Source organism: Lupinus angustifolius, chromosome LG15 (genome assembly GCF_001865875.1).
Source record: "Lupinus angustifolius cultivar Tanjil chromosome LG15, LupAngTanjil_v1.0, whole genome shotgun sequence".
NCBI classification, from domain to species: Eukaryota; Viridiplantae; Streptophyta; class Magnoliopsida; order Fabales; family Fabaceae; genus Lupinus; species Lupinus angustifolius.
In genome coordinates, this window is record NC_032023.1 from 18590926 (window position 1) to 18612797 (window position 21872).

The 21872-nt window shown below is 31.2% G+C and overlaps 2 protein-coding genes across 3 annotated transcripts; both read left to right on the forward strand.

Moving 5' to 3' along the window:
* Positions 534-5316, forward strand: LOC109328570 (inositol-tetrakisphosphate 1-kinase 3-like). Of its 2 annotated transcripts, none has more exons than XM_019562090.1 (11): positions 534-915; positions 1384-1465; positions 1649-1681; positions 3065-3185; positions 3307-3399; positions 3639-3758; positions 3853-4029; positions 4228-4283; positions 4372-4456; positions 4702-4830; positions 4912-5316. In XM_019562090.1, exons 1-10 carry the CDS (start codon positions 719-721, stop codon positions 4788-4790), a joined length of 1053 nt encoding a protein of 350 aa, XP_019417635.1. In that variant the 5' UTR covers positions 534-718; the 3' UTR covers positions 4791-4830; positions 4912-5316. The 2 variants fall into 2 exon arrangements, with proteins under 2 accessions (XP_019417635.1, XP_019417634.1); XM_019562089.1 differs by having other exon boundaries at positions 4702-4829; positions 4924-5255.
* On the forward strand, positions 10836-13030 carry LOC109328347. The gene is made up of 2 exons (XM_019561773.1): positions 10836-11777; positions 12016-13030. Exons 1-2 carry the CDS (start codon positions 11158-11160, stop codon positions 12746-12748), a joined length of 1353 nt encoding a protein of 450 aa, XP_019417318.1. The 5' UTR covers positions 10836-11157; the 3' UTR covers positions 12749-13030.

The following is a 21872-nucleotide window of genomic DNA, read 5'->3' on the forward strand; positions in this document are numbered from 1 at the left end:
TGAACGAATTAATCAAAGAGTCAAATAATAAAATATTAAAACCAGAGGATAAATAGATTTTTTATTTAAATTAAAAGACTTTTATTAAAAATAATTTAAAATTATAATTATTAAATAATTTTTATTGTTATTTGTCCAATCCTTTTTCAGTACCGTACAAGAGATGATCCATGTTAGTTACGGGCACATTCAATCCAAGATGGATGAGATCACATATTCTTAATGATCTCATTTTCTGTCCAAAGTCAATTATATATTAACACTTGAATAAAATAAAAATTTTAAAAGCAAAATATAATAAAATGGAGACTCTGATTAGTTTGGAACATGAAATAAATAAGATACCGTTTAGGACAGATGATCTACGTCCATCCAACACATACACAAGTGTAGCGTGATTCCAACGCGTGGAATGGAATTATAACAATTCAATCCAAATCCAATACACGCAGTCCTATCCTTTCTTCCAATACACCTCAGCAACACCTAACACAATCTCTCTCTCCTTCCACTATATATATTTATTCCCTCCCCCACATTCTCATTTCTCTCTTTCATTTTTTCTCCACCAAGCAATTTCCCCTTCTCTCTCGATTACATTTTACTTTGAATTGAACTAATCAACTTCAACGAACATCAATTTCGAGCGACTATTACTCTTCTTTTTTCTATTTCAGAGTCTCGGGTTTAGTGTTTTCTTTCGCTAGGGTTTGAGAGAATGAGGTTGAGAGAGGAATTACCTTGTAGTAACGGTGATGATGAGAAAGAGGAAGTAATTGAAGAGGTTCAAAATCAATTGTGTCCAGTGGTTAATGCTGGATTTTCATGTCCAAAAAGAGTGATTGTGGTTGGATATGCTCTTACTTCTAAAAAGATTAAGAGCTTTTTGCAACCTAAGCTTCAAGGTTTAGCTAGGTATAACATAATTACGAGTGAAATTGATAATTCATTGTTCTAGTTGCGAATGTTTTTTTGAAATAATTATTTGAATTTGATTTTTTATGACTTTAATCACACCTTAGGTCAAAGAAAAATAATATTCTGTTCTTTTCAACCAATAATGTTTTTCCAACATGAGTCGTTTTCGTTAGGTTGGCGAGAAAGTGAAAGGGAATTATGTAATCTAAGGAATATTTCTAATGATGATAAGATATTTTAACAATTTTAGTTTGTTTTATCGTACGTATGAAAATTCGTTCGAAAAATTAAAAAATTAAAAAAAAATCACGAACTCTGGTTCTGAATAAGTCATAGATGATTCCTGCTTTGTAGTTAACATTGCAAGTTTTAACAACTTTGCATTTGCAATTAGTGGTTTATAATATGTTCTAGTACTCGTTTGGTTACTGATTATAATTACTATAAATTTTCATTTTCATACAGGAACAAGGGGATACTGTTTGTAGCTATTGACCATAATAAGCCTCTTTCAGATCAAGGTCCTTTTGATATTGTGTTGCATAAGGTTATAGTTTTTCCTTTCCTTTCTTTTTAAAATTCTATTCTGTCTTTCATTTCACTTGTTTTTTACTCAGAAAAAGGCTGGATATGTTGTGCTCATTGTATGTTGTTCCATATTACATGCTGTAATCATTCTTTGTTGTACAACTGGGACTGATTCATTGGTTTTGTTTCTTGGAAAATGCAGTTAACAGGGAGAGAGTGGCGTCAGGTTCTTGAGGTTGGTCCTCTATAGTTTTTCCGTGGTATTTATTGTGTTACTTGAAATAGTCTCTCTATTCGTAGGGTAAGGCAATGTAAATATATCATCCCCAGACCCAACTAGATGGGAGCCTCGTTCATTGGGCCGTCCTTCTGTATTTATTGTGTTAATCAACTGCTATAATTATACATGCTGCTGAAATGGCTCAGTTAAGTGTTTCATGCCAATTGGGATGAAAGGAAACCAGAAAGGCTGGTCAAGGACTAGCTTTTTTACCTTTCTGTCGGACATAATTTGCAGAGTGATTGATCTATCGCTCAATGTGAATGTCATGAACTAGTAGTTAAGGTCATGGCCTCAAGGGTCCAGCAATTGAGGATGTTAATACTTTCATGGCCATCTAGGTGATTTTGTCAGGTTTTCTTTGGCAAATATTTATTTTCTTTCTTTTAGTTTCTTTTCTCCTTGGTGCAATGATACCCTTTTGGGTTGATATCACAGATGCCTTAACATTTCCAATTTTATATTCTGATCCTGTATGCTGTAGTGTTTCCTATATACTTCAGGACTAGGTTAGGTGTCATGTCACCAACTACCTATAGTACTTTGCCAGTTACTGTGCTAACTATTCTGATCAGTGAACATGAACTGTTACTGTGGGACCATAACATTATCAACCAATGATTGCTGCCCAGTCAATGGTTATACTCTTCCATTTGCAGTTACGTGCACACAAAGCTATCCATCCAAATGGTTGTTGTGCATCTATGTATAGGAATTTATAGTGAGCCCTGAATTTGATTCAACCAATTGTTATACTCTTCTTCCTTTTGTTTGTTCTGTTTTTAAACAAAATTTTTGGTCTTCTTCTATTCAGTATTTTCCCTGTTCTCATGTTTGGTGGAGATCATCCGCTGTTGAAGAGCTGAAGCCATCTTTCTGATATCTTGATAAGATTTTAAAAACTACTCTAATATATTCTATGTTGCTTTCTAAAAAATAATTGCACTAACCATTTCTTGGTCAGTTGATGATTGGAGTTAAGCTACGATGTTTGCATGAATTGTAGTTTAAATCAATAAGAGGCCCTGTTTGCTCTAAGGCCTGCTTAGTCTTGGACATAGCATTCCAGTGGTCATTGCAGTGTATTATGATGGAAAATTAGACATTACATGTATGTTGTAAAACTAAGGATTCTTCATCTTACTATGTCTTATTGATGAATGAATATTCTGCAAATTCATATGGAGAAGTAATAGAGAACCTAAGAAGAATAGTGTAATCTTTGCACATTTTTTACTGTTTATTCACAGCCTATTATATGTGGTTATTTTTATATAATCAGAGAAATGGTGATCTATCTTCATAGTTCTTAACTTATTCTGTCTATATCCCATTTAGGATTATAGGCAATCGCACCCTGAAGTTACTGTTCTGGATCCTCCTGATGCCATACAACATTTACGCAGTCGTCAATACATGCTTCAGGCTGTTGCGGATATGAACCTTTCTGATTCTTATGGTAATATTTGGGTTCACCTTGATTAAACTTGGCTGGATGGGATTTGGTATAAAACTAACGTGTATGTTCAGTTATGTTGAGTCGACAGCTACTGAACTTTCCCATATTTAAAACCATGTAGGCAAAGTTGGTGTTCCTCGGCAGTTAGTTATCAAGAGAAATGCATCAGCGATCCCAGAATTGGTCAACAAAGCTGGCTTGACTTTACCCCTTGGTACGTATCTGTTGGTTTTTCAACTACTTTTAGATGCTGCAGTGATGCAATTCTCAGAGCATGGATGCTTTGGACATTTAATTTTACGAGGGTTGTGTTTTTGAGGCAAAGTCATTAAAACTTGTGAAATAAGCATGGTAATCCCATCCTTTGTGTCTGATCAGATTACTTATTACCTAATTTTGTCATACTTAATGTGAAGTTTCCTTTTTATGTTTGCCACTTCAAAACCATTTTAGTTGCAAAGCCATTAGTTGCTGACGGAAGTGCAAAGTCCCATGAGTTATCCCTTGCCTATGAGCAGTATTCCCTTCATAAACTCGAACCTCCTCTTGTTCTTCAGGAATTTGTCAACCATGGTGAGCAATTGTTGTTTATTTTGCAAACTTTTACTCTTATATGGCTAGGAGACCATCCAAGTGAATATCACATGCTGTTTTCTTTTTGGTGAAGGAGGTGTTCTCTTTAAGGTTTATATAGTTGGTGATGCTATAAAGGTCGTCCGACGATTTTCATTACCTGATGTTAGCAAGTGGGAGCTTTCCAAAGATGCTGGCTTATATCATTTTCCTCGGGTATCTTGTGCGGCTGCTTCTGCAGATGATGCAGATCTGGACCCTGATGTTGCTGGTAAGTTATCATGTCTTGAATGTAGGATTCTATAATTCTAATTTGTCTGACCTACTATAGGGGTGGGTGGTGATAGGCGACATGGTTTTGACAACAGGGAAATCTAAAGCCTAGCGATTTCTTAGGCTATTAATCCTTTCCATTTTGTTTTGTATGCATTTGCTACTCTTCTGATTTTTGTCTTTTTTCTCCCTGAAGAACTTCCTCCAAGACCTTTACTTGAGAAACTTGCTAAGGAACTTCGTTGGCGATTGGTAACTTTGTCAACCCTTTAGTTTAAGGTTCATGTCATTGATATAAGAGCTGTAATTATGCATTCTCTGTCATTTTTCTCATGTCCAGGGTCTCCGGCTGTTCAACATGGATATTATCCGTGAGTATGGAACTAGAGATAACTTTTATGTCATTGACATAAATTACTTCCCTGGTAAGTGGATATCTTTCTTTATATCAAAAAATCACGTTTACTTATTTCTTCTGATATTTTTTTCCACTCTGAGTTTATTCATGACAATCATCTTCCAAGTGGTCATTGTATGACTTGTTTTTCTTATTCACAAAAATATTATACTCTTTCAATTTTATTAGTATATTATTCGATTTGGAGAGTTTCCTTTAAACACATTTATGATTTGGATTAATCGTACCGTTTAAAACTTCAAATTGTTGCAGGATATGGTAAAATGCCAGAATATGAACACATATTTACTGACTTCTTGTTGAGCCTGAGGCAGGGGAAGTATAAGAAAAAATCCTGCTAAATAACTCTGCACTCTTCGTGATGAAAGTGCCATCATGATGTAAGCATATTCACCTCATTTAGGAATTATGGCTGCAAGCAGTACCTTAAAACGCCCCTTTTACTCATAATTTCTGCACTCATGAAAATAACAGGATAAACAGTATAGGCTCGTGTTTTGGGAAAACTGGCTAGTACAGAACAACTAACAGTCCTACGTTGTACATCCTTTCAATTTGGCAACATCAGTACTTGATTATTGTGCTTATCCTGAAGTTCCAGCTAGTAGGTTGATGAATTAATGGGCCAATACCTGAAGCTGAAATTTGAAGGACTTGTCTCTGCAGGATAGTGATGTTAACCATGAATGTTGATAATGTGATCTTCATGTTTGATAAGTTGATGGGTTTCAAATGTACTGATCTTTCTTTGCTGTATATAGGTATTGATTTTTTTGAGTAGGACTAATGCAAATTTTCTTCTAAGTTTGAATCTTGTATGAATGAATGTGGTGTGGTTTTTATTATCGATGCTGGCAAAATCCTGAATTCTCCAATACCCGTTTTCTCATTCATTACTCTTGTGTGTTGAACTACGATCACCTATCACCAAAAAATGTCATAATTCAGGATTCCACTGTTGGGGTAAATACATATTCAGTACATCCACTCTTCACGTATAAATGTACACACTAACATTATATGAGTTTGATATATTGTTGGTGTATTTTCTTTATCATTCATGTTTTATTGTCATTGAATTGTAAAAAAAAAATATCCAATAAATGGTAGATATGCAGTAACTATGTATAAATAAACAAAGGTTTATATGCATTCGGTATATCATTCCTTATTTATCTCTACATTTATTGAAGAGATAATAACATAAATGTTGGGTAATATAATAAAAATATATAAAACTTACATACTGTATACATTTTTTTGTAAATAAAAAGGATGTATATAAGTTCCTTTGGTTTGTATAAACATCATAGGCTTTTATTTGAAATGCTATTTGCATGTTTGTATTCAAGAAAGGTCTTGAAACAAGCCAAAACTTAGATTCGTTGTCCAATCAAGTCCTATAAACTATAAAGTATAAACATCAGCAAATGGAAAATATTGTAATTATTACTTTTATTTTAATATAATGTATAATTATATCTAAATATTGCAAGTGTCCCTCGATCTGTATAACTAAATTATTTGTGATTGAAACAAAAAGAAGTTCCTGGCCAATGCCAAATCTAAAAAACATGACTTTTAATAGAGCAAATTTTAACTATCACGTGTATACTATATGAAACAAATTTGATACATTTCTTGAAATGTGCTTGTCCTTGTTTAAAGTATACATCATCAATTATCATATCTCGAGTAAGTATTATCTTTTGGTTATATAACTTAAGAGACTCTGCACATTTTAACTTGTAAGTTATGTTTTCAATTTTTTATACAATTTATCAATTTTGGGTTTCTTAACAAATAAGCAATTAGATGGTAGCAATGATAAAGATGGGAGAAGAAGAAATAAATGATAAGTATCAGTAACAAATATTAATGTTGAGAAAAGAGGTTATACCAAGAAAATGTTGACAAAAGATGAATTACATGAAAGAGGTATACACAGTAATATTAACAAAATTTTAGATGTGACATAAGTGGCAAAGGTGGAGGTGAACTAGTGCTCATGTGGTGTTGCTGAGCCGCAGAGAAACAAGAGTTGTGTTGATGCTCAATGTGCATTAAATATGCCTCTTTGTAAAAAAAAATATACAATTATGAGCAATTATATAAAGATTGGATGGTCCAACCGTAGAGTGAGTTTTAAACAATTTGCATTCTTAATTGAATAAGGGGTTAGATTACACTAGACTATGAAATTCTGGAGTAATTGGGTTAACACATGAGTGAACCAAATGATTCACTTTAAAAATAGTAGAGAAATTGCTTTGATGTTCTATTTCATCTAAGAAAAATATATAGAGAGGTGTTATTTTAATATAATATAATTTTGAATTTAAATATAATCATATAGATAATTATGAATTATATATGACATGGTCAGTTTTAGCATGCAATTTACTTATGAAACCTCTTGGAAAAACTAAAAAAACATGATTGATTCTTGTAAGCGACACTTATTATGAAAGACATTCATGCACCTGAAATAGATTAATTTATTACTCGTAGGATGAAGATATAATTTTAAAAATTTAAAAAAAGAAAAAACCTATTAAACCTTATAAGTTATATGAGATTACTTTTGGTTTAATGGCTAACTAGTATTATAACTGTGATTATTAGAGTAATATGATACTAGAATCTTTTGAGCGGACCAAAATATAAATAGGGGATTATAATTTACGGAAACAAGCATTTTTATTAAAAAAAATAAAAATTAGGGCATTTACGTCCAATATTCAAAATAAACCAAAAAAATTCAAGTCACTAATATATGTAAATTAGGAGAGGTAATTTATATATGTTATAAAAAATACTTCATTCTCAAAATAATAATAATAAGAGAAAGTAAACATGAGCAAATGGATTAGATGAATTTATATTGTAATTGATAGATTAAAATTTATTCATCTATTCATATAAATTTATTAAAACATATTTTAAATTATCTAATTCATTCGTATTCAAATTTATAGAATGAATTTTGAATTAATTGGATGAATGAATATGAGATCTATTTATTTTTTATAGAAATAAAATTACTTTAGAAAAAACCTTCCATTTAAAATCACAAATTCAATAAAACATTTTTAAAAACACACCATCAAAAAATCATTGTTTAAAAAATGTTTTTTAAATCATTGTTTGGAAACAAGTTTCTTTTTTCTAAAAAAGGCAATGTTCAAAATACATGTTTTATTCCAATAGTAATTAGCCTTTAAAAAAAGGTATATAATATCTAAGCAATATATATATATATAATAAATATTTATTCACTACTCATTTATTTGGGAGTCAAAATATTTAGACAGATCTTGATTTCCTCATACGGTTGTTATAGACGATTTTGAAGGGTCACAACAAAATCCAGTGATTAAAGTAAGAAATAATGTGAGTGTTTTTTGTCATTTTGTAACATTTTTTACTGGCCGAATCATTTACACCCTTGACAACATTGCAGGTTTTTCAGGCCCTTCTTCACCTTTATTTTCTTCTAACAAAAATGGTAACAAATCCACAATCAACTTATTTCAAAAATAAGTTTTTAAATTTACTCATTATCATTATCCTACTTATCGATTCTAAAAAATTTTAATAATTTCAATTAAATCAATAAATTTAAACCATTAAATATATATATAATTGATGGCTAAAATAAAAAATAAAAAAAACTTACTTTTAAAATAATAAAATCTTCACTCAATTCACAAATATGCATATTGTCTAACATAGATTTTAGCACATATTCTGAAGACTAGCTTATATAATACGATTATGGTAACAAGTTTAAAAATTACTTAAGAAAATACAATGTAATATCTATGCAATAACATGTAAAGATTAAATATTTATACTCAATTAATATATCTTCACTATTCATTATTTATTTGTAGTTATTTTATTTAAAAGTCAATGATAATTAAAAATGAATAGAGGTATGACAATAAAAAACTCTTAAACAATTAAAGTATACATTTTTTTCTCAAGAAAATATCAAATAAAAATTCCATTTTGGAATCACCTTTTAATATGCAAATTTATAAAAGCCAGTGTTAATATTTTTGGTTAATTTCTTACCTAAATGTTTTCTTTCTCGGCAAATATTGTTACTAAAAAAAAATAATGTTAAGTTGATACAAAATCTTAGGGAAATTTACAGATGTGGTGCACCTTGATCGAAAAATTATGATTTTCGTGTACCTTTTAGAAAAATTACAAAACTAGCATAACTTTATAGAAATCGGCAATTCCATTGCCGATTTATGTAATTTTCTCTCTCTCCTCCCCCAAAATCAGCACTAGGGAGAGAGTTTTATTAAAATATTTTTTTTAAACTCCTCCCTAAATCGTCAATGGGGGAGTTTTATACTTTTTTATTTTTTATTTTATTTTTTTTCTATCCTCTAAATCGGCAATCGGAGAGTTTTTGATTTTTTTTTAACTTGTGGGAGTTATATTATTAGTTTTAGGGTTTAATTTTTCAAACACAAATCCTAACAACACACAATATAATAAATTTTGTCAACCCTAACCCTAATAACAAAACACAGTAATGAAAACACACATAATATTTTAATGAAAAACACACATAACACACAGATGAACTTTATTATTATGTTGTGTGTTGTTAGGATTTGTGTTTGAAAAATTAAACCCTAAAACTAATAATATAACTCCCACAAGTTAAAAAAATAAAAAACTCTCCGGTTGCCGATTTAGGGGATAGAAAAAAAAAGTATAAAACTCCCCCATTGACGATTTAGGGGGAGTTTAAAAAATATAGTTTAATAAAACTCCCTCTCCAGTGCCGATTTTGGGGGAGGAGAGAAAAAAAATACAGAAATCGGCAATGGAATTGCCGATTTCTATAAAGTTACACTAGTTTTGTAATTTTTCTAAAAGGTTCACCAAAACCGTAATTTTTCGGTCAAGGTGCACCAGTAAATTTTCGCAAAATCTTAAGCACTTTACTAACATTTTAAGGAAATCTATATACAATTAAAATAAAATTAAATAGTGATAAAAATAAATATGGATAATTTTAAACACAAAACTGAGGTTCAAATTAAGAAACTCATCTTTGTATTAATAAGGGTATTTTTTCACATTTTTGTATAAAGAACTAATTATTTTATAAGTTTATAGTTATTTTCCCTAATAAATATTGTTTATATGAATTAAACTCTTAACTATAAAGATCTATTAAGACATTATAATACTAGAACAGTGCCTTATTAGTTATGATACTCATTTCAGTCATTTGTTAATGTGAAAAATAGGCTGCTGTATTTCTAAACAATAAATAATAATTACTCTAATAAAATAATACTTATATTACACCCACAAATTAAATGAAGTTACAAATTAAAAAAGAATATGGGTGCAAATCTTAATGGACAGTTGATATTATTAAATGAGGCATGAGACTGGTTGAGTGAGAGGGCATAATGTAGAACAACTCCTCCACGTGTGGTGTGGCAGATACAGCCATAGCCCTACCCTATGCTGCAGCTACATTATAGATATATTAAAATAAGGGACAAAAACTAAGGGGCAATTACGACAATTTCAAATCCAAAATTGAATCCAATGTGCTGAATGTGACTAGTAACAGTAACAAAATACACAAGAACAATGCAGATGCTGATGTCAGAAAAAGTGGAACCACCTAAAAGTGCAGTAACAAAAGAGGAATCTTATATAACAAGGTGCTTGTTTTTTTTAATTTTTTACACAACCAAATATATTAATAAAATATTGATATAATGATATAAAATTTATTGAATATTCAAAAGATCCAAAAATTAAGTATTAGATTTTTTATTGTGATATTGTTGGGAGAGATAAACTCAATCCAAAAAATATATTTTTAGTGATAGAATATCATTAATAGAGAACTATCATTTACAAGTTATGTAATTATTGATCACAATAATTAAATTTTTGACTTATCTTATAATAGTAGAGTCTTACACCGGCTTTGGTAATATAATATCATTGAATATATATAAAAAAAAGTATCTCTCACCCCATGAAAAGAACTACCCTTACAAGTTGTGTGATTGCGATCACAAGATTTATCTTATAATCAAATAGAGTCTTAGTAACTTCTTGTTTGTCAATTGTTCTAAAATTTATTTCTTAAAAAGTTGTTTATTTTTTTATTAGTGACACTATGACAAACAGGGTGAGTATAAAAAAAATTATTTCCCATATATAACAACATTCTCCCATTATATCTGTCATAAAATCAGGTCATTAAAAATGGCTTTTAAATTTAAGTTAATTATTTAGAAAGTAATTAAATTTCGTTAATGATAGAGAGATTTGTATAGACGTAAATAGAGGTTCCCGGCCACTAGTGTGACGACACCCTGTACCCAGCTGGCCAGCTGTATTCCACCCTCTCACACCCTGTTTCTTCTCTTTTCCCCATTCCCTTTTATGTCTTCATTCAACCCTTCTTCCCTATTCTTCTTCCCACACACACAAAATAAGCACTTCTCAGCTTTTCACTTACTCAAACCAATTCCTCTCTTCCTTTTTCACATGAATTTTAACAAAATCGCTTCTACTCTTTCTTCCTTTTCCTCACTCATGTTTCTTCCTCTCTACATTACGCGCCATCTTCCACAATCACTTTTTCTTTAATATTATTAACATACCTTCGGTTTCTTATCTGAGATTCTAGCTTCTTCTTTCGATATGGATCCTTGCCCTTTCGTGAGGCTAACTGTCCGTAACCTTGCCCTTAAGATTCCCGTTGCTTCTAAACCTGCTCGTTCTGTTGTTCATCCTTCTTCATCTCCATGCTTCTGTAAGATTAAGCTCAAGAACTTTCCTCTTCAATCCGCCGTCGTTCCGTTCATTCCACCGGAGAGTAACTTCCCTGACTCTCATGCTCACCCTATCGCTGCAACTTTTCATCTCAGCAAGTCTGACATCGATAAACTTGCCGGAAAATCTATCTTCGCTGGGAAGCTCTCTGTCAAAATCTCGATCTACACCGGTAGACGAGGCACTACCTGCGGTGTTAACTCCGGGAGGTTGCTCGGAAAAGTTTCTGTTCCGATAGATCTGGCGGGAACTACAACGAAGGCTACGGTGTTCCATAATGGCTGGATTACGGTAGGGAAAGAAGCGAAAGGCTCATCTGCGCAGTTTCATCTGAATGTGAAAGCTGAACCGAATCCGAGATTCGTGTTTCAATTCGACGGCGAACCTGAATGTAGTCCTCAAGTTTTTCAGATCCAAGGAAATATCTCGCAACCTGTCTTCACTTGCAAGTTCAGTTTCAGAAACGGAGACCGAAATCAGCGTTCCCGGTTAGTTCTAATTTCTTTGAATTTCAATCTTCTATTCCAATTTTCGCAAATGTAGCCACTTATTTCGTTCGATTATGTTCGAATTAGATTCGTAATGCACTTTATGAACTCTTTAAACACTACAAAATTGAATTACATAAAGTTAATTTGAATGCGATTGTTTATAATTTTTTACTGCTAGGTTTAGATTAGCGGTTACTTTCTTGGATTCTAAAATCTGTAACTATTTTTGTTACAGGTCGTTACAATCAGACCTAGGACGTTCTAGAAGCTGGATAAGTTCATTCGGTAGCGATCGTGAACGGCCTGGAAAAGAACGCAAGGGGTGGTCTATTACAGTTCACGATCTTTCCGGTTCACCGGTCGCGGCGGCATCTATGGTCACTCCTTTTGTTGCTTCACCTGGTTCGGACCGTGTCAGCTGTTCTAACCCTGGTTCATGGCTCATTCTTCGCCCCGGTGATGGTACATGGAAGCCGTGGGGGAGACTCGAGGCGTGGCGCGAGCGCGGTGGCTCCGACGGCCTTGGTTACCGATTCGAGCTTATTCCGGACTCCAGCGGCAGTATGAGCGCCGCCGGAATTGTTCTCACTGAGTCCACGTTGAGTACTAGTAAAGGAGGAAAGTTTGTGATCGACTTAAGCAGCAAAGCTGGCAACGGAACTAACGGCCGTGTCACGCCGGGAAGTGCAACTTCGCCGGTTAATAGCCCAAGGGGAAGCGGCGATTATGGTTACGGTCTTTGGCCTTATTGTATGTACAGAGGTTTTGTGATGTCGTCGACGGTGGAGGGTGAGGGAAAGTGCAGCAAGCCTACGGTGGAAGTTAGCGTACCGCACGTGAATTGCACGGAGGATGCGGCGGTTTTTGTTGCTTTAGCCGCCGCCGTTGATCTCAGCGTTGATGCTTGTAGGCTCTTCTCTCAACGGTTGAGGAAGGAACTGTGCCAGCAACTAGACTTACATGGCTGATTCCGCTGTATTTTTTTCTTTTTGGTTTTTCATCATTGTCGTTTCGTGCATTTTCCCCTGTCGTTTTTAATGGGGTTGTTGAGTGAGGCGTTTTTTTACTACTAACAAACAATTTGCAGGTTGTACAGGGAATCAGAGAGGGTTAGGAAGGGGTGGACAACCTTTGTAATTCACTTGTGGCTTTTCTTTGATTTTTCTCCTACTTTTTTCGTCAATTATGAGAAACCAAGAAAAAGCTTCTTTTTTTAATCTATTTTTTTGCCCAATTGTTATCCTGACTCATCACTCATGTGCCTATAATTTTCTTGTTTGTTTCGTGTAGTTGTTGAGGTATCTTTTGAGCCATTGTAGCTTTGGATACCGATAACCCTTGAGTATAGCGTTTTGTTATTGTTCTATCTTTTCTTTCTTCATATAATGATTTTATGAAAAAGAATTAGGGTGGATTTATGTATGCATTTTATGGTGTATACATTTTCTGAGCTATCATGAAGTTATGTTATTCTGAAGAAGAAAAATATCTCTTGCGGAATAGATTTCTTAAAATGTAAAGGAAAAAGGTAAAGATCGCAGCTATAACGTGGGATCCATGATAATTGATAAGGTGGATTTTGAAATTTAGAAGAGTTAATTTTATTGGATAATGGTGTGGGATCCATGATGGTTGATTCCATCTATAACATAGAATGAATCGTGCTTTTGAACTACCGGCTTAATTTGGATGCATTCTCTCGAAACTCAAATATAATTATTTGTAAAATTTCGTAATAGACTTTTTAAAATATTAATGTTATGATAAACAACTTACTCTCTTTGTTCTTAATTTTCTGTTATATCAGTAAAAAGCATAGAAATGCAATGGAAAGGAGGGATTACTCCTCAAATTTTATTTTTGGGAAACATTAAAAGCTGTTAAAGTGAGTGGTGGAGGAATGAGGATATTATTATATGTGGGTGGGGGTGACTTGGACATTAGTTTTAATTTTTGAATGTTTCGTGCGTGCACGCTATGTTTGTTTGGAGGTGGAATTAAGTAATGTGGATGATAGCTGTGAGGCAGTGTAAATGTGCAGACTCAGATTCATTTTCGGCGTGGGGTAAGGGAAGTACTAGTACTATTATATTAATCAAAATTAGGCACTTAATTATATCACTTCTTATGCCACCACTCATGGGATTTGCTGTGGTTACTTTCTGCTATTTATAAATGATCAATAGGATTCTCACGTGACTTGAGCGCCACCGAAGATGAAATATTAAATAATGTACACTACCTTTCTATTTATCATAATCATTAATTTTTATGAATCTATAAATCATTAAATATGAATAAACATGAAAAATAACTAATAGGTAATGTAGAATTGAACTTCAGATTAAGATACATATTTTTTTATAAATGAAATTAGCATCTCTTTGTGGTAGGGGAGGGTGTAGAGTATTGAGGTTGGTGGTGGCGCACTAACGTGTGCGTGTGTGTATGGGGTGGTCCAAGGCTTTTTTTATTACCAAACTTTGGTCACGGGACCATTGTTCTGATCCCAAAACTATTTATTTGCTGTGTGGACACTACCGATGCTAAAAAAAGTAGTTTATAGGAAAAAAGTCCGAAAACAAAGTTAGGTAATGTTATCTAGCTATATGTGGTTTTGTTAAATAAAAACTTAAGTATAATGTATAATAATAATAATCAATAAAAACTGTAATAGCTGACATTTTCTAATAATGTTTAGGGAGTCGGAAGAAGAGTGTTCATTAGTGACTGGGCAGTTCTCATAATTGTATTAGCATCTATTAAGATATATAGTTACAGGTAGGCAAAGCAATGTGGCGGGTCATGAGCAACTATTGCTAATCTTACCCCAATCAAATTCCTCATAATTGTTTTCAAGTGTTATGAAGGACATAGGTAAAAAAATGATACTCAAACTCATTCCTTTGAGATTTAGGAACGTGCACACCATTTTTAGTAGTCTTTTAAACTATATTCACTCATATATATATTTTTAAAAACAAATCATATGTCAAATATTTGTAATTTAAATAATATATAGATCAAAATAGACATTAAAAATATTTAAGAAACTTAAAAATTAAATCGCAACTTTTGCAGAGTGGGTTTGGTTTTCCTCAACCCTAATCGGAACAGTTTTCCCCAGCTAAATAGTGGGTTGGATGGATGCCCAAAAGTTTGAATTTAATTGATATTTGTGAAGTATTATCTATCATTAAAGTCTAGCAACTGTCATGTATGTTTTATTATCATAATAAACAATACGTGCAATAGCTGTAATATAAGTTTTGTTATTATTGAAAATCACTACACCAGCTTGTAATGGTTGAGTTTTTCATAAATAATCTTAAAGGTTCAATCAACAACATGTGTATAAAAACTATCTTATTTGCAAACATCGTTTTAATAATATCTATACGTTTACAAAGATTAATATTTCATTATCAATCAGAGACAGCATTATATATATATATATATTAAAAAAAGGCAGCCACAACAAGCATTCATGGAATAGTATCTAGGTTTTGTTATGGCAAGTAAAATAATATATAGTAATTACATGATCATAAAATCAGGATAGCATGTGGAGTGAGTGATGTGCAGTGATAATGAAGATTCATAAACAGTTTTTTACGGGAGGAAAGGAAGAAGAATTCATTTTTTTAAAGAATAAAATAACCTGATATCCCTTATTTTATTGAAATTATACAACTTATTTATCTCTTTTCTAAACTTACACAAATTACTCTGACTTATATACGTATATTATACTGATCATCCCGATAAAATAGATAATGTAATTTCTTAAACAAAAAATGGTGACAAGTGTAATCAAGTCAAACAAAGTATGATATATTGTAAAAAACAAGTCCAAATATTATAAGAGTTAATGTCTATTCATTATTTTTGGTTGATTATAAAGTGTATCACTGATTCGAAGAATATGTTTAAATCACTCATATATTATATTGTAACTAACTAAAATAATGAATAGATATTCAATCTTATACTATTTTGAATTATCTCCATAATATATCATGTTTTGTTTAACTTAATTAATTACATTTATTTTTATTTTTTGTATAAGAAATTACATGTGTTTCTCCTATATGGGTGGTCACTATAATATATGTATATAATTAGGGTGATTTATGTAACAATTACAGGTGGTTTGTGTCAATTTAAAAAAATGGAGAAATGATTTATATAATTTTGCTAAAACTCAATGGTATTGGTATAATTTACTCTTTTTTAAAACAATTTACCAAAGTTAATTAGGTTGAGTCTCAACTTTGTTTTTCTTATAATTATAAATCATAAAGTAACAGTATATTCACATGTGAAAATAAAATTGTATATATCTATCATTTCTAAACTCTCACCATAATATAAGTCGAACAAAGATTTGTTATTTCATATATTTTTTGCATTAATCAAAACATGTTATCTTAATTAAAAATAATAATTTATTATTATTATTATTATTGTTTTTTTTTCATTATCATTGGTACATAACAACGTCAGATAAAATCTATATCAAGGTATCTCTATTAATAGCATCCTAGGTTGGGTGAGAGTATTGTGATGGAGTAGTTGGGTTGGCTGAGCTGCCACACAGTTGAGACGTAGGAGCTAAGAATCATGCTGGCAGAGGCAGATAAGCTCTGTGGCTTGGTTAGTTTGGTCCCCTTCCCCTAGTGTCATAGAATGACTTGTCACAAACTTTTATTGGAAAGTGAAGAAAAGATGGATGAGGCATTATTTGTAGAAGAAAATAAACTCACTAAAAATATACTACAACTTGATATGATCCATGTTTCTCACCCCACACAGACCAACACACTGTATCAATGGACCATACATTATTGACTCTTGACTGGGTCATGTGCTTCACTTGGCCTCTGCCAGCACACATTTTTTTCTTTCTATTTTTTATCATATTTTTTGGCTTAGGATTCCAATTTATCTCTGTGTAGTTTAGTTTTTCACGTGCAAAGCAATACCATTAGGGTGCAAGATCAAATCTTTGTGTACTTCAAGACTATAATTCATTTTTTAAATACCAAATTTTAAGTTTTAAGTCATCATTTTTCTTCCTTTCTAAGTAGAGCATCACAAGAAAGCATATAAGGAAAGAGAGTTTTTTTAAGGTCTTACATTTGGACCACATTCTTTAAAGTATAGTTACTTCTCCAAGTGATGTTCATAAAAACCCAACCTTGATATTTGATCTTGTAAGATATATATGAGACTAGGTTTACCAAATTATAGAACATTGTTGGTAAATAAAAGTTGATAAAAAAAGGAAGAGGGGACATATTTTGATTCAAGAATTTAAGTGAGTGAAAATCTGATGTATATACTATATGTCACTTTATGTGCCATAGTATGGGGATTCACTAAAACAAAACAACTCCTTCCCCTTCTTCAAACTCCTATTCATATTTTTATAGATAAATCTCTAATCAACAATTTAAATCCAAGCATAAAATATTATTAATTTTTTTACTAATCACCATGGAGTGAGAAAAAAGTGTAAGATAGTAAGTTTCCTCCAAGTTTAAATTAGTGCATTCATAGTTATGTTACACTGATTAATTACTTCAGTTGACTCTAAAAGATTAAGTTTTCACGGTTGTATGAAAGCTTAATTCAAATATTTTGCTCCGGTTTAATGTTCAAGTGAAATTATCAACTATTTATTAACCGGACATTAATCATATTTAACATACTTCAATTTTTTATTTTGTGAAAAATAAAAAAACAGTAATACATTTTTTGTGCATTTAGGGCCTCTTAGTCAGCAACTGAAAATTAATTTTTTTAATGAGTAAAAATCATTGAGGGCGTATTTTCCATTTACCATTTCTTTTTTTTCCATACACTCAAAATTGAACAACAATGTTTTTTTATTAAAACAAATCAATAATAATGTACATCCAGTATAAGACTTAAAAAGAATTCATAAAACTAGTTAATAAAAATAATACTAACTCTCCTAAGCTCTTTTACCATGTTTTTTTTTTTACATTTCCATCATATTGACATTAAGATATTAATTAAAATATCTTCGACTCCTCTACATTACAAATGAAGCCTCAACATATAAAATTAAATGGATGGAAAAAATATTTACATAATTATGTAAAGTGATTATAATTTGATTTTGAATCATTGAATAAAACTGTTTTGAATCAGACAGTGTTATCTGACAACTTGCATAGTCCAAAAGCAATAGTATGCAATATTAAAATACTATTAACTCTTGAATCAAAAGGAAAAGAAAAAAACACCATTCCCCCATTTCTTCTCTATTATACGCCAAATTAAATAAGCAACTATTATATCAATTAACATATTAAATGAAAAAGAAAGCATGTATCGATCTACCATATTCTTTTGGCTTCACGCTCACTACCATAGTTTATTCAACTTGGATTTATTGAAATTTGATCACATTGAATATGTATGAAAAAGTAAAAAAAAAATATATATATAAGTAGAAAAAACTCATGAAACTAATACTTTAAGATTTTAATTCAAGACGTGATATGTCACTTGTGGCTCTTCATTCTTCTTATACCCGATAACAATAGAACTCTCCAGTAGTTGGAGACTCTCTGTTGTGGTCCAAAACAATGCTATGTTAAACTAATTCCAATTTGCTTATGACAAAATCTCACCTCCAATCTTGTGTCATTAACTGAAATAGATTTGTAACTCATTTTAAGGTAGAAGGGACAAAAATTATGGCTTTTGTTAATATATTTCTTAACTTGTTATATTTTAAGAACTATAAATCCATTTCCTTGAGAAATAGACAAACCATGTGTACATGGACTTACTTCATGCCACTTTAATTTTAAGAGGGGTTGGTACGGATGTGTCATAAGGAGGTGAGATATTCTCCACTGTCATTGAGACTAATATTGAAGTACAAGAGGAAAAAATTATGATTTTGATAATTTATAAATTTATTTTATAGAAAAACTATTAATGAAATGTTGTTTTCTCATTCTCATCCAGATATCGACGTAGTTTTAAGTGATAGTAGTAACCCAAAGCATATTATAGCATCAATTTAAAAACAAAAACAAAAAGTTAATTGATTTGTTTGAAATAAAGAATAACTATAGGCCTGATTTGAAAATAAAAATAACTTAGAGGACATATCTAACGGTGGTTTGTCCCAACTATTTTTGGGGTTTGGGTGGGGCTTTTCAAATAGAGAATATAATTTTTGGGACGATTTAAAATGAGTTAACATTAAATTATCATGAAAAATGACGGTGAAGCTAGTTACATCTTCATAAATGACAATGAAGGAGGCTTGAGATTGTGGTCATAAATGAAGATGGTTGAAGAGTGGGTTTGGTGGAATCTGAAACTGATGGAGATGAATATTGCCATGAGAGGGAAAGAAGGGGGCGTGCATTGGATAGTCAGAAAAAGGGATACTGGAATTTTGGCTATTCAACTTAATTAGGAGTGATTTGAAATTTATTTTTATGAATACTGAATTAGTGCATTTCAACTAGTAAAAATGTTGGATGCAACCTCAATCTTACGATTTGGGAGGGAAATGAATTAAAGAAACTCGATAATCATTCCAAATTCGACTCATTATTTAGATTGATAAATTTGATTCATTAGTCAAATGAGTCAAACTTGAGAGAGACAGCTACGAACTCTGAAAGAAATTAATCTCTTACCCAAATAAATGAGGGGATACTTTTAGTAATACCTGAAAAAATTAAGTTCGAACTTAAGTACAATACATTTTGATTCAAACTAACAAATTGAACCAATCAAGATAATAAGTTGAACCAAATTGTTCACAAATTATTGATGAATCAAATCTATTCAAGCTAATGAGTCGAACCGAACCAAATTCGAGTTGCAAACAAAGTTCGTTTTGAACTCTAGTCAAATTTAGAGGCGAGTAAATTCTTATTGAGTTGAACTGAATTTTATTCCAATTTGACTCGTTTATACATTTACTTACAAATCAAATTTAAAATTGATTGGATTTTCCAAATACTACATCCAAACACAAACAATAGTTTTTGTGATGCAAGTAGATAACACTTTTTACATATTAAAGATATTCAACTCAAGTTTTTTCATTATGCATATTCATCTTATCAAACCTAGACTAAAAGCCATGTCAGGAGTATCATATTAAGTTTAATTAGTTATAGTGAAGTGAAACCAAATAACATAATATATAATTAATAATTATGTATAAATATATAATTTTATATAAATATATAGTTATATATAATTATTAAATATATATAATTATATTAAAGTCTTTTTAGTATTTGAGTTGAATAAAACAACATTAGAAAAGTTTCCATTTAAAAAAATTAAGTAAACTTTATGATTCCCTTCCTCATATATTATAGTTTATTCGAATTTAATATATCAAACTATAATTTTCTCAGTCTAAAGCGATCAAATTCTATACTCAATTAAAACTGTAAATTAGAATCATTTAATCTGATCCTCACAACATTGGTATAGAATAACAAATATGGGCTGTGCCATGTATTGGGTCCCACTGTCTCCAAATATTGATATTTTTTGGTGGGTTTACCATGTGTATGATATGGTGTTGTTTCACAAATTTGATATCTAATAATTTTAAATTAAAAAAAATAATCTTAGTGTTGTAGAGATTGAGGAGTGTTGCTTGTGCTTTCGAATCAAGTTACAATATTTGTCCGTTTAAGGCACTGCCCAGTGCCCAGCCAGGCCATAACTTACTGGTTATTATGAAAATGAAAGAATATAACGTGCGCCGCTATGTTTTTTTAATTCGAATTTATTATTTTTTTAGATCAGTGATGAGTTGCATACAGCTAGCTGTGTTTTTATTATTTATTATTATAATATGTATTTTGAAATTAATTACTTGCAAAGAAACAGAGAACAAGAATGCACGTGAGATGACTGTGTTGTGCTATTATCGAAATTAATCATCACCGATAAGGATATAGTCGTTTTCAGGAGAATTATTTTTCTGATCAATCACAAACAATGACATATAAAATGATACATTGTTTTGGGATAGTAGATGTTCATCCATCGTTTTCACCTTATCATATTTGTATATGTATCTTATTCACAAACCCATAATGTTCTATTGAATTGAATTTTTAAGAAATATTTGTTACATAATCTCACATCCATATAACAAAAGAAACATACGCCAATGAATAAGGCCCTTTTCACACATAATTTTACATGAAGCACAAATTGGATTAAATCATTTTTGGATGACCAAAGAGTACATCAATTAAAGCACTGATTTGGACCTCTCCTCTTCTTAAAAGCTTCATATTTTTGTAGTTGTGGATTTTATTATACAATTTCAAGAGAATTTAATCAATAATAGCTTTAGGAGCATGGGCTCATATTTGATATTTCTACCCACTCTTTTAAAAAACCTCACTTCTGATATCCATGGCTATATTACTAAGAGGTGAGTAGAATCTGACATTATTCACTTACCTGATTTGGTCCAACCAGATATGTTTGAATTTATGATTGAGTTTAGATTCAAAAAGACCCAATCAATATTTAGGATCGGGTAAATGACAAACAGAATTAGACCTAATATGTTATAGATTGGTCAGACAAAAAGATATGCCCCAATTATAAAAAAATTAACCATTTAAATTTTTATGTCAAAGTTTGAACAAAATTGAGACTCTAAAAGTAATTGTGAGGTTGTAATAAAAATAAGTACACATTGTATATCAAATGAATTTAATTATATTATTTTTACAATAAATTTTAAATAAAATAGACAAATTGTGATAACATAATATACACTCAAGATATTGGTCTAATGATGTAAGGTTCTGCTAGATCTTTCAGATGACTAAAAGGTAAATGGTTCAATTCCTCACACTTGTTGGAGGCAACTACACACATTGAAAGATATTAGTTCCTTACCCAAAAGAGTGATGAGATACCTTTCGTAGTACCAAAAAGTTGTATACAAAGTAATAACATACATTTGGCCGAAAGTATCATTGTTTCTCTAATTTTTCATACTATATACCTACATAATTACAAAATATATACTTATATTATTTAATA

What these genes read in the sequence shown, in the direction of transcription:
- LOC109328570 (XM_019562090.1), top strand. Translation starts at nt 719, where the DNA reads ATGAGGTTGAGAGAGGAATTACCTTGTAGTAACGGTGATGATGAGAAA. An exon ending in TCAGGAATTTGTCAACCATG is followed by an intron (nt 3,759 to 3,852) that starts GTGAGCAATTGT and finishes TTTTTGGTGAAG; the next exon opens with GAGGTGTTCTCTTTAAGGTT. An exon ending in TCTGGACCCTGATGTTGCTG is followed by an intron (nt 4,030 to 4,227) that starts GTAAGTTATCAT and finishes TTCTCCCTGAAG; the next exon opens with AACTTCCTCCAAGACCTTTA.
- LOC109328347 (XM_019561773.1), top strand. Translation starts at nt 11,158, where the DNA reads ATGGATCCTTGCCCTTTCGTGAGGCTAACTGTCCGTAACCTTGCCCTT. An exon ending in GACCGAAATCAGCGTTCCCG is followed by an intron (nt 11,778 to 12,015) that starts GTTAGTTCTAAT and finishes TTTTTGTTACAG; the next exon opens with GTCGTTACAATCAGACCTAG.